Genomic DNA, 22,795 nt, shown 5'->3' on the forward strand with positions numbered 1-22,795 from the left:
ATAGCTTTCTTCGATAGGATAACGAGTCTTGTGGATAAGGGAGAAGCTGTGGATGTGGTATACCTAGACTTTAGTAAGGCATTTGATACGGTCTCGCATGATATTCTTATCGACAAACTAGGCAAATACAATTTAGATGGGGCTACTATAAGGTGGGTGCATAACTGGCTGGATAACCGTACTCAGAGAGTTGTTATTAATGGTTCCCAATCCTGCTGGAAAGGCATAACGAGTGGGGTTCCGCAGGGGTCTGTTTTGGGACCGGCTCTGTTCAATATCTTCATTAACGACTTAGATATTGGTATAGAAAGTACGATTATTAAGTTTGCGGATGATACCAAACTGGGAGGGATTGCAACTGCTTTGGAGGACAGGGTGATAATTCAAAATGATCTGGACAAATTGGAGAAATGGTCTGAGTTAAACAGGATGAAGTTTAACAAAGACAAATGCAAAGTGCTCCACTTAGGAAGAAAAAATCAGTTTCACACATACAGAATGGGAAGAGACTGTCTAGGAAGGAGTACGGCAGAAAGGGATCTAGGGGTTATAGTGGACCACAAGCTAAATATGAGTCAACAGTGTGATGCTGTTGCAAAAAAAGCAAACGTGATTCTGGGATGTATTAACAGGTGTGTTGTGAGCAAGACACGAGAAGTCATTCTTCCGCTCTACTCTGCTCTGGTTAGGCCTCAGCTGGAGTATTGTGTCCAGTTCTGGGCACCGCATTTCAAGAAAGATGTGGAGAAATTGGAAAGGGTCCAGAGAAGAGCAACAAGAATGGTTAAAGGTCTTGAGAACATGACCTATGAAGGAAGGCTGAAAGAATTGGGTTTGTTTAGTTTGGAAAAGAGAAGACTGAGAGGGGACATGATAGCAGTTTTCAGGTATCTAAAAGGGTGTCATAAGGAGGAGGGAGAAAACTTGTTCACCTTAGCCTCTGAGGATAGAACAAGAAGCAATGGGCTTAAACTGCAGCAAGGGAGGTCTAGGTTGGACATTAGGAAAAAGTTCCTAACTGTCAGGGTGGTTAAACACTGGAATAAATTGCCTAGGGAGGTTGTGGAATCTCCATCTCTGGAGATATTTAAGAGTAGGTTAGATAAATGTCTATCAGGGATGGTCTAGACAGTATTTGGTCCTGCCATGCGGGCAGGGGACTGGACTCGATGACCTCTCGAGGTCCCTTCCAGTCCTAGAATCTATGAATCTATGAATCTATGGATTCTGCTGAAGGAGGGCTTGGTAGAGCCCTGGCTTCTGCCAGTAACAACTCTTTGATAACCTAAGTATTTCCTGATGCTCTATTCCAGTTGACTATTAAAACTGAACCTGGGTTGAAAAAGCTGCCTGATGTTGCTGCAAGTGCTTACTAATATGTATCGGTGTCTGAAGGGAGTAGAAAGTCACAAGTCTATCTCAGGCAGACTTGCCTTTCAGAGCTAACGTTGAGAAACAGGTGGTGCTGGAGCCCGAAGGGACAGTCTCAGAGGCACTGTGGCTATGTTGGCCTACACTTGTGGAAAAGTCTGACCCCTTGGGGGTCTGGTATGCTAAAAGGGATACTCGCAGGACAGTGTTTTTAATGGCTCAGGTATAGCCCAGAGCCTGGCTTCTTGGTTTAAGATAGAGCATTGTTTACAATTTATGATTAAAACTCTACTATCTACACAATATACATAGACTTAAAATGTAAAAACTTAAATATCTTAGAAACAGTAGCCAATCAGTTGTTTTAATTGTCATATTTGAATTCAGCACATCAAAATACATAATAAATAGCACATTTTATCCCTGAAGCAGACGACTTCTCAAAAATTGTAGACCAGTGTTACCAGAATGTCTAACACAAATTGTGAACTGTAATGAAATGGCAGGCCTTCTGGAGCTCTTCTCTCTTCACCTTTGGTGTATTATTCATCTGTTTTTTAATATATGTATCATGGAGCTAAAGATGGATAAGTCCAACAGTATTAGATCATCTAATCCACATCCCATGGGTCAATGCAGGGTTGTCCCCTACAGAATATTTTCTAGCAGTGTTTCTCAAGTGTTTTCCTACTGGGAAGCCAACTTTTGGAACTTGTGGCAACCTCCCCTCATTTTGCGTGGCAAACTGGTGTGCTGTAGGCAAGGTGTGCCCTGCTTTGCCACATAGTAACTTGCTCTGTTGGCAAGCCCTAAATAATTCCTCCTTGCTCTCCTAGAAGTATATACCCTTCCGATATTTGTAGATTCTTGTCGTGTTATTGCTTAGGCAAGTTAGATTTAGGCCAAGATTTTTAAAAATGGATGTTGTGCTTAGGCTCCTGAGTCCATATATAGGCACTGAAATCAGCAGCCTGAATTTCAGAAAGGCTGAGCACCTAATAGCTCCCACTGAAATTAAATTGACTTAAGTTACTATTTGTGCTCTCAATAACTCCTGGTTAAAAAAGCACAGTTTTATGTCCTTTGACACTGCTGTAGCATGTACAATGCATCACTCCTCTTTACTGGAGTATTTTAGATACTCTTGAGATTTTTTTGGATCAAAGACTGTTCGTACTATATAGTCTGCCAATTGTAACTGATAGAAATAGAGTCAGAATAATCATTAATATGCTGTGGTGAGTTTGAGGCATAGAAATGTACAGATAAGGAACTACATTATAAAACTGCATCGTCTGAGTAATCCATATTAACTGCATCTAATATTTCCCTTCCTCAGATGATGAAACATGCCTGGGAAAATTACAGGCAATATGGATGGGGGCATAATGAACTCAAACCCATTGCCAGGAAAGGACATTCCACCAACATATTTGGTAGGTTATACTTTCTGTTACTTTAGTGCTTCTGTCCTGTCCTTCCTTCTCATAACGCTTTTTTAGAAATTCCATATGAACTTTCTTAGTATAGTACACTGTACTGTAAATATTGTAAAATACTGTGAATCAGAGAAAGCTATTAATGCATCATTTTAATGACCATTCTTATCCATGTAGAAACTATTTAATGGGATTTTTTTGTGACAAGTGCTTTTAAAACATATTTTATTGCTACAGTTATATTGCTGAGTTGGGCTTATGAACAGTATTATTTTGATGTGCATACCAGTCGTAATAATGTGGTAATGATATTTATGAAGTGCCATATATGTTACTCATTGTGAAATGTGTAGAAATACAGCATGCCTTCTCCGCATGCTTGAAGTTAAACTCTCAAAATTTAAATGCAATACACATAGAAAAACTATTTGTAAGAAGATCAATTTATGCAGTAAGTGGGTCTGAAGGAGGAAAATGCAGGAATTTAGGAGCAACTCTAAACTTAGGCGTTGAATGAAAAAAGAGTAGAGCTCAGAGCACAAGAATATGGGTTTAAGCAGGTATGAAGTTTTTAAAAGGCTTGAAGGTAAGAATGAGGAGTTTGATTTTGATGCAGGAGAGAGAAAGCAATGAAGGAATTCAAGGAAAGGAGTGATGTTGTTGGAGTAGGAGCATCAAGAGGAAGATGGCTTTTAGCAATGATATTTTGGTTAGCCTGGCGCAGGGAAAAGGAAGATGTGGGGAAGTCAGAGATGAAGGAGTTGCAGAACACAAGGTAAGAGTGGAAAGGGTGGATTTTAGATAATGAGGAAGTAACAAGGTTTACCATGAACCTGGCTGTGGCAAGCATGAGAGCCTGGAATCTAAGATGATGACAGTGTTAGAAGCCTGAGTTATGGAAAGGAAAGTGGAGTTATCAGTGATGATAAGGAAGGGAAAAAGAGGAGATGGTTTGGGTGAAAAGATAGGATGATCTAGAAGGATGCTCCTTAAGTGACTGAGAGGTGTCCAAGAGGAGATTTTGGAAAGCCAAAGATGCAAGATTGGAGATAGAGTGAAAGATCAGAGGTGGAGAAGTAGATTTAGGGAGTCACTGGCTTAGAGTTGGTAGCTGAACCAATGGAATGGAATGAGGTAACCCAGGGAGAAAAGGATTGCGTCATGGACAAAGCTGAGAATAGAAGGAAAGTGTGGGAAGAACACATAAAAAAGGTAATGCAGGAGTAGTGAGTGAGATAAAAGGAGAAATAGGAGAGCTCTGACAGTTCAGGAGGAAAGTCTGAGGAGCATGCCAGGATATGAGTGTCTTTGTCAAAAACAGAAGATATATTGAGAATGGGGAGGTAGAATTATTTTGGGGAAATTTTATGGCCCGTGTTATACTGGAAGTCAAACTAAATTATCACAATTGTCCATTCTGGCCTTGGAATCTATGATCCCATGAATTGTGATCATCTAGTCTGACCTTGTATATGCATAGCCCTTAGAATTCCCCCCAAATACTTCCTAAAGTATATCTTTGAGAAAAACATCCAATCTTTATTTTAAAATGGTCAGTGACGGAGAATCCACCACAAACCTTGGTAAGTTGTTCCAATGATTAATTACTCTCACTGTTAAAACTGACTCCCTATTTCCAGTCTGAATTTGGAAAAAAGGAGATTAAGGGAGTACATGATAGTGGTCTTCAAATACATGAAAGGCTGCCATTAAAAAGATGGAGAAAAATTTTCTCTTTTGCCACAGAGGGCAGGACAAGAGGCAATGGGTTCAAACTACAGCAGAGCAAATTTGGATTAAATCTCAGAAAAATCTTCCTAACTGTAAGAACAGTAGGACAGTAGAATAAACTCCCTAGGGAAGTCGTAGAATCTCCTTCACTGGAGGTCTATAAAAAGAGGCTGGATAGCCATCTGTCTTGGGTGGTTTAGACACAACAAATCCTGTGTCTTGGCAGGGGGTTAGACTAGATGACCCTTGTAGTCCCTTCTATAACCCTTTGGTTCAATGTTTCTATGAATTTGTCTAGCTTCTACTTCCAGCCATTGGATCATGTTATACCTTTCTCTGCTAGTTTGAAGAACCCATTACTAAATATTTGGTCCCCAGGTAGGTACCCATAGACTATAACCAAGTCACCCCTTAACCTTCTCTTTGTTAAGCTAAATAGGTTGAGCACCTTGAATCTATCACTATAAGGGATATTTTCTAATCCTTTAATCATTCTCATGGCTCTTCTCTGAACCCTTTCCAATTTATCAACATCCTTCTTGAATTATGGGCACCAGAACTAGACACAGTATTCCAGCAGCGGTCGCACCGATGCCAAATATAGAGGTAAAATGATCTCTCTACTCTGCATTGAGATGCCCCTGTTTATGCACCCAGGGATTGCATTAACCTTTTTGGTCACAGTGTTGCCATGGGAGCTCATTTTCAGTGGATTATCCAACACAAACCCCAAATCTTTTTCAGAGCCACTGCTTCCCACAATAGAGTCCCCCATCCTGTAAGTATGGCCTACATTCTTTGTTCCTAGATGTGTATGTTTACATTTAGTCATATTAAAATGCACATTGTTTAATAAAGATGTTAAATAGTATAGGGCTAAGAACTGATCCCTGCAGAACCCCACAAGAAACACACCCGTTCGATGATGATTCCCTGTGTACAATAATTTTTTTAGACCTACGTTAGCCAGCTTTTAATCCATTTAACATGTGCCATGTTAATTTTATATCATTCTCATTTTTTAATCAAAATGTTGTGCCGTATGAAGTCAAATGCCTTACATAAATCTCTTACAATGACCCTATTCCCTTGTAATCTCATCAAAAAAAGATATCAACTTGTTGCTTGACAGTGAGAGACTTAGGTTATGTTTTTACAGCTCGCAGTAGCAAGCCTCCTAGACTGGGTCAATAGACTTGTGCTCATGCTATCATGCTAAAAATAGCTATGTAGATGTTGTGGCTTGGGCTGGACTTCAGGCTCTGAAGTGTAGGGAGGAGGGTGGGATTCAGAGCACAAGCCACAACTTCAAAATGCTGTCAGCACAGCTCTTTGACCACTAGCGTGAGCCCCTGAAACCCAAGTCTATCAACCTGGCCTGGAACGCTCATTGCCATGGGCTGTGTAGAAATATCCTTGTCATGCTGTCCAGAGTGGCTCAGAACTGAGAGTGCCAATCTCAGGTCAGACTGTCCAAAAAAAGGACAGACACTCCAAACTGGTGGCATTCCTGGATCACTATATTAGGCTATGTCTACAGTAACACTTTTGTCGGTAAAACTTTTCATAGAATCATAGAAGATTAGGGTTGGAAGAGACCTCATGAGGTCATCTAGTCCAACCCCATGCTCAAAGCAGGACCAACACCGACTAAATCATCCCAGCCAGGGCTTTGTCAAGCCGGGCATTAAAAACCTCTAAGGATGGAGATTCCACGACCTCCCTAGGTATCCCATTCCAGTGCTTCACCACCCTCCTAGTGAAACAGTGTTTCCTAATATCCAATCTAGACCTCCCCTACTGCAACTTGAGACCATTGCTCCTTGTTCTGTCATCTGCCACTACTGAGAACAGCCGAGCTCCATTCTCTTTGGAACCCCCCTTCAGGTAGTTGAAGGCTGCTATCAAATCCCCCCCCACTCTTCTCTTCTGCAGACTAAACAAGCCCAGTTCCCTCAGCCTCTCCTCGTAAGTCATGTGCCCCAATTCCCTAATCATTTTTGTTGCCCTCTGCTGGACTCTTTCCAATTTGTCCACATCCTTTCTGTAGTGGGGGCCCAAAACTGGATGCAATACTCCAGATGTGGCCTCACCAGTTCCAAATAGAGGGGAATAATCATTTCCCTCGATCTGCTGGCAGTGCTCCTACTAATGCAGTCCAATATGCTATTAGCCTTCTTGGTAACAAAGACACACTGCTGACTCATATCCAGCTTCTAATCCCAAGTCCCCAGGTCCTTTTCTGCATAACTGCTGCTTAGCCAGTCAGTCCCCAGCCTGTAGCGGTGCATGGGATTCTTCCGTCCTAAGTGCAGGACTCTGCACTTGTCCTTGTTGAACCTCATCAGATTTCTTTTGGCCCAATCCTCTAATTTGTTTAGGTCCCTCTGTATCCTATCCCTACCCTCTAGAGTATCTACCACTCCTCCTAGTTTAGTGTCATCTGCAAACTTACTGAGGGTGCAATCCACGCCATCCTCCAGATCATTAGTGAAGATATTGAACAAAACTGGCCTCAGGACCGACCCTTGGGGCACTCCGCTTGATACTGGCTGCCAACTAGACATGGAGCCATTGATCACTACCCGTTGAGTCCGATGATCTAGCCAGCTTTCTATCCACCGTATAGTCCATTCATCCAGCCCATACTTCTTTAACTTGCTTATCAAAAGCTTTGCTAAAGACAAGATATATCCCGTCCACTGCTTTCTGCATATTCACAGAGCCAGTTATCTCATCATAGAAGGCAATCAGGTTGGTCAGGCATGACTTGCCCTTGATGAATCCATGTTGACTGTTCCTGATCACTTTCCTCTCCTCCAAGTGCTTCAAAATGGATTCCTTGAGGACCTGCTCCATGATTTTTCCAGGGACTGAGGTGAGGCTGACTGGTCTGTAGTTCCCCGGGTTCTCCTTCTTCCCTTTTTTAAAGATGGGCACTATATTTGCCTTTTTCCAATAGTCTAGGACCTCCCCCGATCACCATGAGTTTTCAAAGATAATGGCCAATTGCTCTGCAATCACATCAGCCAATTCCCTCAGCACCCTTGGATACATTAGATCTGGATCCCTGGACTCGTGCCAGTGGCATAGCCCTCTTCTAAGAGGAGGGGGAACAAATATAAAAAAGGCGCCCTCCCTTGGCTCCTCCTCCGGCCACGCACCCTTGGCTCCTCCTCCCGCTGCACTGCCCCTCCCCCCCATGGCTCCCCCTCGCTCCTACAGCCGCAGCTGCCGGGCCATGCTGCGGGCCGCATGCCGCGCCCCCCCACCCCCGTTCCTCCGGCCGCTTTCGGAAAGGCGGGGGAAGCGGCTGCTTCCTCTGCACCCCGCTAGCTACGCTACTGACTCGTGCATGTCCAGCTTTTCTAAATAGTCCTTAACTTATTCTTTCACCACTGAGGTATGAAAAAACACACCCCTGAATGACATAAGTTACACTGACAGAAGCGCCGGTGTGGACAGTACTACGTTGGTGGGAAATGCCAAGATAGCTACCGCTGCTCGTTGGGGGTAGTTTATTTATGCTGATGGGAGAGCAACTACATGGGAGACCTTACAGCACTGCAGCTGTAAGGTCTGTAGTGTACACATAGCCTTAGTCTTACCATGGAGTCACAAACGGTCCCCTTAGGCTCTCCTGCCTTCCTTGCCACCCAGACAAACTGGACTTTGTGACACTGGTCACTATACCAAATATCACATCACATTATGTTACTCCCCACCCCAAAGGGTCAGAGTTATTGAGAGGTTAAAGCAGATAAAATACATTAACACATGAGTCAAAGTTTGTAAGTCCAAAATGATAGCACAGATATAGTAGTCTGCTAGTTTTCCGTAAATTTCTCAGGGTTATCCAAAATCACTTTAGGGATCTCTGTCTTGCACCTGGAGCATTCCCATATGAGTGTCAAAACAGTTCAGAGATGCAAGATCATTCCCTTAAACCACTATTTATAGATCCTGCTCACAGAAGACAATCTGAACAGTGTCCTCACCCACGTGGGTTTTGATGAGTACCAATTGCAGACTGAATCTGTGAATTTCCATTGTTGAAAACAATGATCCTTGCTTTGAAGTTAGTATTCTGCTTCCTTTGCATTCACAAGTAATTTAGTTACAGTGATATCCATAATGCAATTGCCTGCCATTATATTATAATAGGGATAGATAAGAAAAAACAATACAAGTAACATTTTATTCGTTTTCAGGCAGTTTACATATCAAATAAATTATCATCTTAGTGCTAACACACACTTTTGATCTAGGGTTAATTAAGTTCAGGGATATACATAATGTAATGCCTATAGATAAGTGAAGACGATATCATTTACCTTTCCTCTGAGCTAAATTAACATTTGAGTGAATTAGTACACTTAACATTTCTTTGATAGTCACACACAAGTGAATTGACCTATTGCTCTGACCTGAGCTGGCCTGTCAGTGTCACAACACTAAAAGAGCTCAGTCTGTTTAGCTTATCAAAAATAAGATGAAGAGTTGGTTTGATTACAGTGTATGAGTCTATTCAGGTAGAGAAAATACATAAAAACATAAGAATGGCCATACTGGATTAGACCAATGGTCCATCGAGCCCAGTAGCCTGTCTTCTGACAGTCGCTGGTGCTAGAGGCTTCAGAGGGAATGAACAGAACAGGGCAATTTACTGAGTGACCCATCCCCTGTCATCCAATCCGAGCTCCTGGCAGTCAAATGCTTATGGATACCCAGAGCATGGGGTTTAGTCCCTGACAATCTTAGCTAATAGCCATTGATCGACCTATCCTCCATGAATTTATCTAATTCTTTTTTTGAACCCAGTTATACTTTTGGCCTTCACAATGTCCCCCGGCAATGAGTTCCACAGGTTGACTATGCATTGTGTGAAGAAGTACTTCCTTATGTTTGTTTTAAACCTGCTGTCTGTTAATTTCATTGGGTGACCCCTGGTTCTTGTGTCATGTGAAGGGGTAAATAACACTCCCCTATTCACTTTCTCCACAACATTCATGATTTTATAGACCTGTTATATCCCCCTTAGTTGTCTCTTTTCCAAGATGAACAATCCCAGTCTTTTCAATCTCTCCTCCAATAGAAGCTGTTCAATAACCCTAATCATTTTTGTAGCCCTTCTCTGTACCTTTTTCCAGTTTTAATATATCTTTTTTGAGATGGGATGAGCAGAACTGTAAACAGTATTCAAGGTGTGGGCATACCAGGGATTTATATAGTGGGATTATAAAATGTACCGTTTTATTATCTAACCCTTTCCTATTGATTCCTAATATTCTGTTAGCTTTTTTGACTGCTGCTGCACATTGAGTGGATGTTTTCAGAGAACTATCCAGAGTGACTCCAAGGTCTCTTCCTTGACTGGTAATAGCTAATTTAGATGCCACCTTTTTGTATGTTCCTGATCACCTTTTTTGTATGTATAGTTGGGATTATGTTTTCCAATGTGCATTACTTTGCATTTATCAACATTGAATTTCATCTGCCATTTTGTTGCCCAGTCACCCAGTTTTGTGAGATCCATTTGTGGTTTGAGCATTGGCCTGCTAAACTCAGAGTTGTGAGTTCAATCCTTGAGGGGGCCACTTAGGGATCTAGGGCAAAATCAGTACTTGGTCCTGCTAGTGAAGACAGGGGGCTGGACTCGATGACCTTTCAAGGTCCCTTCCAGTTCTAGGAGATAGGACATCTCCATTAATTTGTAACTCTTCACAGTCAGATTTGGACTTAGCTATCTTGAGTAGTTTTGTATCGTCTGCATACTTTGCCACCATTACTGGTTACCCCCTTTTCTAGATCATTTATAAATATGTGGAACAGCACTTGTCCCAATAAAGATCCTTGGGGGACCCTGCTATTTACCTTTCTCCACTGTGAAAACTTACCATTTTTTCCTACTCTTTGTTTCCTGTCCTTTAACCAGTTACTGATCCATGACAGGACCTTCCCTCTTTTCCCATGACTGCTTACTTTGCTTAAGAACCTTTGGTATGGGACCTTGTCAAAGGTCTTCTGAAAGTTCAAGTACACTGTATCCATTGGATCAGCCTTGTCCACATGTTTGTTGACCCTCTCAAAGAATTCTAATGATTTCTAATGATTTCCCTTTGCAAAAGCTATGTTGACTCTTCCTCAACAAATTATGTTCATCTAAGTGTCTGATAATTCTGTTCTTTAATATAGTTTCAGTCAGTTTGCTTGGTAGTAAAGTAAGGCATACCAGCCTGTAGTTACCTGAATTACCTCTGGAGCCTTATTTAAAAATCAGTGTTACATTAGCTACCTGTCAGTCATCCAGTACAGAGTCTGATTTAAATGATAGGTTACACACCACAGTTAGTAGTTGGGCAATTTCACATTTGAATTCCTTTGGAACTCTTGGGTGAATACCATCCGGTCCTGGTGACTTATTACTATTTAATTTATCAATTTGTTCCAAATCCTCCATTATCGACACCTTAGTCTGGGACAGTCCCTCAGATTTGTCATCTAAAAAGAATGGCACAAGTGCAGTGATCTCCCTCACAGTCTTTGCCGTAAAAGTGATGCAAATGATTCATTCAGCTTCTCCACAGTGGTCTTGTCTTCTGTGAGTGTTCCTTTACCAACTCGATGGTGTGGTGGCCCCACTGAGTGTTTGGCAGGGTCCCTGCTTCTGAGGTACTTAATTTTTTTTATGTTAGTTTTGTGCCAGAAATCTGGTTCCATTTTGGTTTAGTACAGAGGTTCCCAAACTTATTTGGCCTACCGCCCCCTTTTCAGAAAAAAAATTACTCAGCGCCCCCCTTTTCAGAAAAAAAATTACTCAGCGCCCCCCTGGAAATCTACCTTCTTTAAGCGAACAAACAGAAAGATGCAGTGACAAATTTGCGTTCTTTTATGTATCTATATTTCTACCTACGTCCTACAATATAGTAAAGAAAGATGTGTTATTAGAATATCGCCCACGACATCAGGTATACAGTGGTTTTTGCGTAAGACGGCAAAAGACAACCAAACTAAAATACTAATGAAACTAATAAACTGGGTTTTGTTCTTTGCTCAGCATTAGATATATGTATTTGATATTAAATTGTCAAATATCAAACTAAATTTATCAAGAAATAATTAATTTAAAAAATAATCAATATGCAATTAAAAATCAGTTAATAGTTTTAATTTAGTTTGCCCTTATTTAAATAATTATTCCTTATTAACACACGCCTTATTTACCAATTAACATAGATGATTCAATAGATATAAATAAATGTTAATAGTTAACAGTTTTTTTACGATTTCATTCCCCTGTTTTCTTTAATATTGTAATAAAAAATATGACAAATATATTGACTGTACACTTCAAATAGTACTGTACCGACACAAGCCTGCTACGATTTTATTATTAGTAAGCACTAGAGACACAGAAACGTACGGTAGATATGTAAGAAAATGTATAAAAATACTCACGTGTAAATTGCTGTTTTATTGAAACAACAATAATACAATTTGCTTTGTATGTGATCCATAATCCGTAAAGATCGAAGGTATCGAATATGAATAAAAATTTTTAAATACTTATTGCACTATTGTTAACTGCTTTTTACACAATTCAGAAACAACCTAAATTAGATTTCATACATGTCGCCTATTTATAGTATCGTATTGTAAACAAGTAATTACACGCACATATTCCTGCTGATGCATGCTGGACTTCCCGACAATGCGCGACACGCTCGCCTGCCAACACTTGCTTGTTAAGAGCTGTTGGCGGACTTGACACCTGATCGGTTATAATTTGTGAATTTATTTGGAAAATAAAGTAATCACTACAACTTTAACTCTATGTTACACAACAGATGAAACATGTACGAACGGTTTTTCAAAATTTTCTTATATTCTCTTCTTTCTTTATGCTTCCACTGCCCCCTTATTTTTATTCAACGCCCCCCAATTGCACTTGAGGCTACTACTGCCCCCCTGGATCGTTCCAGCACCCCCCAGGGGGTGGTATCGCCCACTTTGGGAACCTCTGGTTTAGTAGATCCCATCCTTCCTGTATAGGTTCCTCCATTCCCAAAAAGTTCACCAATTCCTAAGAAACCTAAGTCTCTCCTCTCAACACTATCATCTCATCCATGCATTGAAACCCTGCAATTCTGCCTGTCTATCTGTTCCTGTATGTGGAACTGGAAGCATTTCAGAGAATTCTATGGAGGTTCTGGACTTTAATCTCCTTTCTAGCAGCCTAAATTTGGCTTCCATCATCTCTCTCTTATCTTTCCCTTTGGTACCTACTTGTTCAGTGACCACCGGTCCTCCCCAGCACTGCACTTAAGTCTGTCAAGATGTCTCAAGAGATCCACAACCTTCTTACCCAGTGGGCTGTTCACCATGGAGTTCTCCCAGTCATCACAAACCCAACTATCTATATTTGTAATAATCGAATCCCCCATTACTATTACCTGTTTCTTCCTAATAACTGAGGTTCTTTCCCCAGGAGGGGTGACCTCAGTGCAAGAGGATCATCTGGAAGGAGAGTCCCAAATTTGGATGGGACAGGAGGGTGGCGTTTTTGGCTCAAGTTTAGAGAATGTTTATTAAGTGTATCTGGCTCTCACGCTACCTCTCTAAACTCCCTGGCAAAACTCCCTTGTTTGCTGCTCTTGTTCTCTTGCTCCTCTGGTCTCTTAGAAGCTGGCTTTTTAAACCCCTGTTCTCCCTGAATTAGTGCCATCCCCTTGTCAAGGAAACTAAGATGCTTTCATTAAGTGATCTAATTAATTAAGCAGAACCAGCTGTACAAATTGAAGATTTTCCCGTCTCTTTGTGGCTACTATCTCATGAAAAATTAGGAAGGGTAAAAATCTGTGTGTAATTAAAAACCAGATCATCCCTTTGCATAGCATTGTGCCCTGTGTTGTAATTCACTTTAAATTCATTGGTGACCTGTGGAGTGAGCCAAAGAAATGGCATCACTGGTTTGCATGTTAAAGGCAGGTCCTTCCTCTGGATGCCTGAATCTGCCAGAAACCAGGTTACAAATTACACTAAAATGAAGCTGATATGATTAAATCTAGATGGCAAACTAGCTGTTCCTCTAACATGTGCACTCCCTCTCGCCCCTCCCCCTTCACTTCCCAAGGCATTGTCTATACATTTTCATTTGAGTAGGGAGAGGCAGTGTGGACTGCACCAATTTACAGAATGGATTTGTATAAATCCAAGCAGGGATACTGTGTTCTCCCTGAAACGGTGGCTAATATTTATTTTGAAAAGGTGTATGACTTCCAGTAATTTTAAATCATAAAGCAGAGTCTGCTAAAAGTGTGAGCTAGGTAGTCAGTGTTTGACTAAGATCATGTATAGTATCTGTTCTTATCAGTTTAATTTCTTTTGATGGACATCTGCAACACCTGCTCTGAAGATGGATTTTCCTGTTGACATTTTTGAGAAAATCGATGCTGCTTTGAAGATATACTCCACTGCTGCTACTTTGGAAGAAAACTCTGTCTTTGCTTCTGAGACACCCCCAGCTGCGCTCTCGGCAGCTGCTGCTGCTTCTGCATCCTCTACTTCTCAGAAAGCTCAGCAGAAGCCCATCTCGAAGACCACCCTTGGTTCCTCACAGAAGACACGGACCACCAGCAAGGATGAAAAAATCAGCACCTGGCTGAAGAAAACCCCTGGGGATACCTCTGCAGGGAGACCTAGCACCACAAGGACGGCTCTTCAGGACCTCACATCCAGGAGCAACAACATCTCGCCAGCTCTTCAGGAGGAGGACCCCCGGAGAACCTCTCTCACTGCCCAGGACCAGGATGCTGAGCACTGCCCTGCTGCTCCTGAGAAGGCTGCTACCAGAGGAGCCCCCCCGACGACCCAGGACCAGGATGCTGATCACTGCCCTGCTGGGAAGGCTGCTACCAGAGGATCCCCCCGTGATGACCCAGGACCAGGATACTGATTGCTGCCCCGCTGCTCCAGAGAGGGATGCTCCCGAAGGAACCACCTCCTCAACCCGGGACCCCGAAACTACTTACCACCCTGCTGCCCAGAGGAAGGCCGCTGCAAGGGGAATGCACTCCGCAGCCCAGGATCTCGATGTCACACACTGTCCTTCCAAGCAAAGAGATATCGTGGCCAGTGAGTCTAGCACCTCCCCAGGAGCAATTTCACCTCCTCAAACTTGTCTGCCAGACCGAGAGGAATCACCCGGCGAGTCTGCAGGCACAACAGAGGTCTGCCCCACAGAGGGTGAGGCAGGGGAAGATGACTGCATCTACCTCCAGTACCCGATCCCTACAGGCCTCCTCCTCTGCCCCTTCTGCTTCCCTTTCCATGGAGCCCAGACCCTTGGGGCCCTCAGCAAACACGTTCGGAAGGCCCACAACAAACAGATCGCCTTCCGGTGTAGCCACTGCGATCTACCCTTCGAGACTCAAAAGAAATGTAAGTACCATCAAACCACATGCAAGGGACTCCTCATAACCGCAAAGGTCAATCCCACTGACACCCTGTGGGTTCCAACCCTGACCCCCCCGACGCTCCGGATTCAGCACCCCAGCCAGCCTCCCCAGAGCCACAGCATGTAAGGGGGGACCAACCACCAACCGAGGGACGCGTGACCCCGCCTTGAGGACTGACCAACAAGACGATGCCACCGAAAGAACCAGCTCTGTCTCCAGAATCCCCACGCTGGACCCTGCCGTGAGGGGGATCACCACCATGTCGCAAGTCAGCAACCTCACCAGATGCCTCAGTGACCTCATAGAAACCATCCGGCACAACACAGATACAAAACGGGGCAGCGCTCCCCCACAGGTAACCTCATGCCGCCCTGCCGTAGGAGCAACTAGCACTGCCCCCCAGGCTGCCTGGCAAGATCCAGCCGAAGGAGGAGCCTTCCACAGCCCCCAGATCCCACGGCCAGACCCCACTTCCGACCCAACACCTCCTCCCAAGTTGCCCAGCAAGACTCCGACCGCCAAAAATCCCATGCCCCACCGAGGACCCCCCAGCCGGATACTGCCTGCAGGAGAACCAGAACCATCCCCAGCGCTTCCAGACACAACCGCGCCCCCCCAAAGCCCAGCACCAGTGCTTCCAGAACCCCACTCCCTCCCGGAAGATCCAGAGCAGCCTCGGAGACACTGAGAGCTGCCCCCCGCACCACACCAGGACACCCTCCCCGCAAGATCCACCTGAACACCGCTCCCCAGTCCGAGGGACAACAAGGCCGCTGACCATCCATGCAGCACCTGAACCTGCGGAGACAACGCAGCAGGAGGAGCGACGGCCGCGAGCAAGGGTTGCCACGCCGTGGCAATCCGCCTGGACGGAGGAGCTGGCAAAGGCTGACAATTTTGAGAACTTTGAAACTTTGATGGACAGACTGACCGCAGAACTGTCTGCGGAAATCACAGCCGGAAGGAGGGAACCCCAGGAGGCTGCACGGACCACTCGCAGATTCCCCACGCCGAGCCGTAACGACACCACCAGAGAAGGCAGGAGAGGGGATGCCGGCCGCCGCTATAATCTGGCAGCCGCATCCCATATTCAGAAACTATACAGGACGAATCGCCCGAAAGCCATGAGGGAGATCCTCGACGGGACCTCCTCCTACTGCGCCATCCAGCCCGAGAGGCTCTACTCCTACTTCAAGGGCCCTAAGCCTAACCGACTTGCGACGCCCAGAGTGCCTTTTCCCGCTACCCCGGATCAACCTCATGGAGGACCTGAAGCGAGATTTTTCCCCTCAGGAGGTGCTGGCGAGGCTGATGAGGACCAAAAACACTGCCCCTGGAAAAGATGGCATCCGCTACCACCTGCTGAAGAAGCGAGATCCCGGCTGCTTGGTGCTTGCTGCCATCTTCAACAAATGCCAGAAACCTTCATCCAGATCCTCCGGACCTCTACAATGACTGCACCACCACCATCCGCGCCACGGACGGAAAGACGGATGCCATCCCCATCCGCTGCGGCGTGAAACAAGGCTGCCCCCTCAGCCCCATCATTTTCAACCTGGCCATGGAACCGCTCATCTGAGCCATCTCCAGCGGCCCGACCGGCTTCAACCTGCACGGCAAGAAAATCAGCATTCTGGCCTACACAGATGATCTGGCCCTGGTTGCCGACAGCTCGGAAAGCCTCCAGCAAATGTTCGATGTCACCTGCTGAGCCGCCGAGTGGATGAGCCTCCGCTTCAACCTCAAAAAGTGCGCCTCCCTCCACGTTGATGGCGGTGCCAGGGCTCTGGTCCGGGCGTCACAGTTCCTGATCCAGGGCGAGCCCATGGCCTCCCTCAAGGAGGGAGGGACCTCCTGGGCACACCCACAGGAGTCCGCGTCTGACAGATCCCTGAAGACACCATCGCGGAGATCCTGCGAGATGCAGCCCAAATTGACTCCTCCCTGCTCGCCCCCCTGGCAAAAGATCAACACCCTCAATACCTTCCTGATCTCCCGTATCTCTTTTGCCCTCAGGGGATCAGCCGTAGCCAAGGTGCCCCTGAACAAGGCCGACAGCACCATCAGGCAGCTGGTGAGAAAATGGTTCTACCTTCCCCAGAGGGCCAGCACCGACATCATCTACATTTCCTACAGCCAGCGCGGCACCAACATACCTCGGATGGGCGACCTGTGCGACGTGGCATGATGACCCACGCCTTCCGCCTCCTGATGTGCCCAGACCCGATGGTGAGGAGCATCGAGCAGGAAGCCGTACGGGACGTGGTCAGGAAACGCATCACCAGGGCCCCCTCCAAGCAGGATGTTGCCACTTACCTCAGCGGCTCCCTGGAGGCTGAATTTGGGAGAGAGGGGGGAGACCTGTCCTCTCTCTGGTCCCGTGCCCGCAACGCCTCAAGTCACCTAGAAAAGAGGACCGGTGCTGCTGGAAGTGGTGCGAGGAGGGCCAGGAGCTGGGAATACTGGTGCCGTGCATAAAGACCCCGGACCATACCGTCATCACCCTGACTGCCAGAACGATGCTGGAAAGGACCCTGAAAGACGCCATCCGCTGCCACTATGCCGAGAACCTCAAGCAGAAACCAGACCAGGGCAAGGTGTTCGAGGTGTCCAGCAAGTGGGACGCCAGCAACCACTTCCTCCCCAGGGGCAGCTTCACCAGGTTCGCTGACTGGCGTTTCATCCACTGGGCCCGGCTCAACTGCGTTCCGCTCAACAGAGCCATCTGCCACGGCAACCGGGACAAGCGCTGCAGGAAGTGCAGCTACGCCAATGAGACCGTGCCCCACGTCCTGCGTGGATGCAAACAGCACTCTGGACCCTGGCGGCACTGCCACAACGCCATCCAGAACCAGCTGCTGAAAGCCATCCCGCCGTCCCTGGGGAAGACCACCGTTGACTCCGCCATCCCCAGGACAGACAGCTGACTGCGACCCGACATCGTCATGATGGATGCAGAAAAGAAGAAGGTCCTCATGGTAGACGTCATGGTGCCATTTGAAAACAGGTCACCGGCCTTCCATGAGGCCCAAGCACGGAAGGCGTTGATGTACACCCTGCTGGCCGACACCCTGAGAGCCCAGGGCTACGAGGTCCAGATACACACCCTGATCGTGGGAGCCCTGGGCTTGTGGGACCCCCACAACGAGCCGGTACTGAGAGCGTGCGGAGTCAGTCAATGCTACACCCGGCTCATGAGACAGCTCATGGTATCCAACACCATCAGGTGGTCCAGAGACATCTATACGGAACACATCACGGGACACTGTCAATACCACGTTGAGTAATCGAGATCACTGACCAGGGAAATAACCCACTTCCTTCCCTAACGAACCAAGGGATACACCCCACCCATGTACTTATTTGCTACACTGATACTGACTTGGACTCTTAATACATTACATGGGTGGCGTACCCGAGCCCACTTATCCACTGACGCTTTAAAAACTCCTGCACCCCAATCTGGGTCTATGCTGGTTATGTGATATGTATGTATCTCGTGATCCTTGTAAGCGATACCTGTAATCCCTCATACCTCAAGCCTGACCCCAGATGTACAGGACCTTCCCTCTTAATATGTGTATATTTAATTTTAAACATTAACTTTAATAAAAAAAATTAATCTGTTCTTATCAGTTTAATATCTGAGGGAAAGCAATTGTGCAATAGTGCTTTTATGGATAAAGCAGAGTTTAAAAAAGGAGCAAAGGGTTGGTACTTCTTGGACCTTTTAAGAGATATATGCATATAGTATATTAAATAATAAATAAGGCTTTTTTTATGATCTAGGCTTGTGGCTTTTTTTATAGTGGTGTCTAAAAAAAAATCCAGTCCAAATTGGTAGAACTGTGAAATTACTGACTTGCTACTATTTCCTATTTGTTGGTTGATATAGTGTTGAAAATCTGTGAAAATTCTTTAGCCATAAAATTATTGAGCTTCGTCAAAAAATGGTTTGACAGATGTGTTGATAAGAGCATGTCTTGGACCCAACAAGGGATAAGATGTTAATAAAACCCTCTTTCACTATTGCAGTGTTAACAATTAAGGGCATTTTTAGGTTTCATGTCACCTTATCACTGATCACTTCCATTGTAACAACCACCACTAATATGTAAAGTATTAAGTTAAGTTTCCATTTTAACAATATCCTTTATTCCCTTTCCTTTTAGCTGTCTAGAGGCCTGTATAGGGAGAAACTCTTGTGTGACAGTTTTTAGTTGGTATTAAAGGTAGTATTAATTGTCCTTTTTGGGAGAAAAGAAAAAAGGTTTAAAAAGGTTAAAAAGGTCCGTAGCTGTTATTATTGCTATTGTTGTTAGAGTTAATTGTTTTTCCTTTAAGACAAAACAATACAAACACATACAAAGGGCAGAGAAAGGAACAGCAAAGATAGAAAACTTAGTTTCTCTGTTTTGATTTTCACTTGCAGCCTCACTGCTGGAGAAACACAGGTCCAGCACTTGGTCTTATCAGCCGCTCTAAGAATTGGCAAACTTTTATCAGTGTTGGGTAGTTATATGTTCCTTTTAGCTGTCTCTCTGGTCAACAGGGTAACAGCACTGTTGAAAAGATGGAGTACCTTTGGCTGCTAAGTCAGAAAGATGAGAGATAGGTAAGAAAAATAAGGTTGGGAAGGAAAATGACATATGAGGGAGAAGGTGTCACAATGGGAATCTAAGAGCTTGTCTGCACTTAAAAGGGAACAGTGGTGCAGCTGTGTCGATGCAGCTGTGTCGATGCAGCTGCACTGCTGTAGCGCTTTAGTGAGGATACTACCTATGCCGACAGGAGGGCTTCTCCAGTCAGCATAGGTAATCCTCCTCCACAAGAGGTGGTAGCTGTGTTGATGGGAGAAGCCCTCTTATCAACATAGTGCTGTCTACACTGGAGCTAGGTTGGTAGACCTGTGTTGCTCAGTGGGGTGGACTTTCCACACCCCTGATTGCCGTAGTTATACTGATGTAAGTTGCTAGTGTAGACCAACCCTAAGGTTCACATCCCAAGTAGTGTTTAGGACAGGGGTCGGCAACCTTTCAGCAGTGGTGTGCCGAATCTTCATTTATACACTCTAATTTAAGGCTTCGCGTGCCGGTAATACATTTTAACGCTTTTTAGAAGGTCTCTCTATAAGTCTATAATATATAACCAAACTACTGTTATATGCAAAGTAAACAAGGTTTTCAAAATGTTTCAGAAGCTTTATTTAAAATTAAATTAAAATGCAGATCTTATCAGTTTAGTGTGATCCTTGCCCTTGCTTTTCCAATGTCTGGCACGTATTTGGATACTTTAAGCTGCACACAGGCTTCTGAGTGATCAGTTGTTAACCGGCTCCGAGAGGGACAGAGGACAGATTTCATGTGTGAAATACCTGTTCACACAGGTATGTGGATCCAAATGCTGAAAGCATTGCAAATGCAATTTTCTTCAAACAGTTAAATTTCACTGGCAGGGACGTCCAGCAGGTCAGAATAGAGGCCCCATGATCTCTCTCGGTAGCTTCAAGTGCGCTCCGCAGATCCACAAACTTTGATATCCACAATTCTGAGCTTTTTAACTGAATGAGTTGCATTTCGAAATCTTCAACACCCATCCACTGAAATACAGACAAATCCAAGTTGCTTTCGTTGAACTTTTCAGGTTTAATTAGAAAAGAAAGCATTGGGCCAAATTGCTGGAAATCTTGAAATCTGTCAGAAAATTCTGATTCCAGTTCTTGCATGTACTTTCCAATATCATCGACACTGACAGTGCAACGTGTCGATAGCTCTTTTATGTGTTGGAAGTAGCGGAAAGTAGAAGTTTGAATATCCCTAGAAAAAACTGCTAGTTTCACAAAAAATGCTTTCCAGGTTTCATAAAGATCCAGAACTGTTTGCCCCGCATCCTGGAGACAGAGGTTGAGTTCGTTCAGGTGAGCAGTGATATCAGTTAGGAACATGAGCTTACACAGCCATTTGTCATCATCCAGTTCGGGGTAGTTTTGTTCTTTTTCCGACAAAAAGGCCTTGATTGCCTCAAAACAGTTTACAAAGCGCACCAAAAGCTTGCCACAACTTAGCCACCGAATGTTGCTGTGAAGTGGGATGTTGTTATAAGCACTGTCCATCTCTTCTAGCAGTGCTTGAAATTGTCTGTGAGTCAAAGCAGATCGAGCAACAAGGAAATTCACAATTCGCACCACTGTATTCATCACATTATTAAGCTCTGAATTAGAAATTTTTGCACACAGGTTTTCTTGATGGATGATACAGTGAAATTTGACTGTCGGCTGGCCAATTTGATCTTCAAGTAACTTTACAAATCCCTTCTGTTTTCCAACCATGGCAGGAGCACCATCTGTTATCACACAAAATATTTTTCTGATGTCAACTCCTCGTTCTTCAAAATGGTTTACAAAACTTTCCAGTATATCTTCCCCCTTTGTTGTGCCATGCAAGGGTTTTAGGCAACAAAGTTCCTCTTGGATTTCATCGGAAGCACAGTATCTTGCAACAATTGCCAAACGTGGAACGTCGTTTATATCCACACTCTCATCAACTGCAACACTAAATACTGCTGTGTCTTTCAATGCAGTCATCTGCTTTTCCTTAATGTTTTCTGCCATTTCACTTATGCGTCTCTCAACTGTTCTGGCAGAGGTGGGCAGTTCTTTCATTCTAGATATGATTGTATCTTTATTTGGCAAATCATTGAACAAAATCTCTGAACTGCTGAGAAAAACTTCTTTTATATATTCCCCGTCTGTAAATGGCTTTCCGTTTTTTGCAATGCACTGTGCAATCTTGTAACTTCCTTCTGTAGCTTGATTTTTACTTACACTTAAGCTTTTAAAAACACTGCTTTGCTTCTCATAGGCTGCTACTGCCTTTTTGATTGATTCAGTCTTGTCTGCTTCATCAAGAAAGGTTTTCTCGTGCTTCGTTTCAAAATGTCGTCGAACACTTGATGTGCGACAAACAACACCTTCATAACAGAAAGCACAAATAGCACGGTCCTTCTTTTCAATAAATCCAAATGCATCTGTCCAAGCAGGGTGAAATGATCGGACATCTAGCTTCGCATTCTTAGGAGCTGCCATTTTGTCAAATGTTCCCTTCAACTCTCAGTGGGGAAAAAAAATGGCAATAGAAGGCAGGCACAAGGTCCAAGGCAGTGTGGTCTAAGATAAGCAATTTTAAGATGGGGTGCTGAGCTGCACCCCCTCTTGCCTGGCGTGCAACCCTCACTGTCCCAGGCTGGGGACAGTGGGCCACAGCAGGGAGGCTGAAGAGGACTGATCCAAGGCCAGGAGCAGAGACCAGGGTGGCCTGCTGGGACTCCAGGCCCGAAAGCAGGCTGAGCAAGGGCTGGAAACCAAGATTGGCAGCTGAGGTGAGTGGAGTAGGTGGCTGGTAGGCCTGAGCAGGGCTGGAGGCTTGGACCCTGTCTGCAAGAGAGCCTCCAACCAGAAGCAAGGTGAGTGGACCTGCGCGGTAGAGACCCCTGCTGGCGAGGGGCCAGCAGCCAGAACCCCAGAGCAGCGACTGGCTTGGCCTGCTGCCACTCTGGGGTTTCTGCCCCCAGCTCCTGCCAGCTGAGGTCTCAGCCCGCTGCCAGCCCCCAGGCCAGCAGCAGGTGCTGAGTTGGACCCGCGGGGACCCTGGCTGGCAGGAGCCGGCAGCGGGTACTCCAGAGTGGGGCGGGCTGAGCGGCTCAGCCCGATCCCCGCTCTGGGGTTTCGGCTGCAGGCTCCTGCCAGCTGGGATCTCAGCCCGCTGCCAGCCTGGGGTTCCTTCCCCCCCAGGCCAGCAG

General features: G+C 45.1%; 1 protein-coding gene across 2 annotated transcripts in view; it reads left to right on the forward strand.

The window, feature by feature from the left end:
- The window catches only part of MAN1A2 (mannosidase alpha class 1A member 2), a 330,855-nt gene that overhangs the window by 93,007 nt on the left and 215,053 nt on the right, over window positions 1–22,795 (forward strand). For both annotated transcript variants that reach the window (XM_024217756.3, XM_024217757.2), the window contains exon 3: window positions 2,711–2,807. In XM_024217756.3, coding sequence (XP_024073524.1) covers window positions 2,711–2,807 — 97 coding nt within the window. The remainder of the gene's footprint in view (window positions 1–2,710; window positions 2,808–22,795) is intronic.

The sequence above is a fragment of the Terrapene carolina genome, unplaced genomic scaffold (genome assembly GCF_002925995.2).
Source record: "Terrapene carolina triunguis isolate 2854851 unplaced genomic scaffold, T_m_triunguis-2.0 Scaffold242, whole genome shotgun sequence".
NCBI lineage: Eukaryota > Metazoa > Chordata > Testudines > Emydidae > Terrapene > Terrapene triunguis.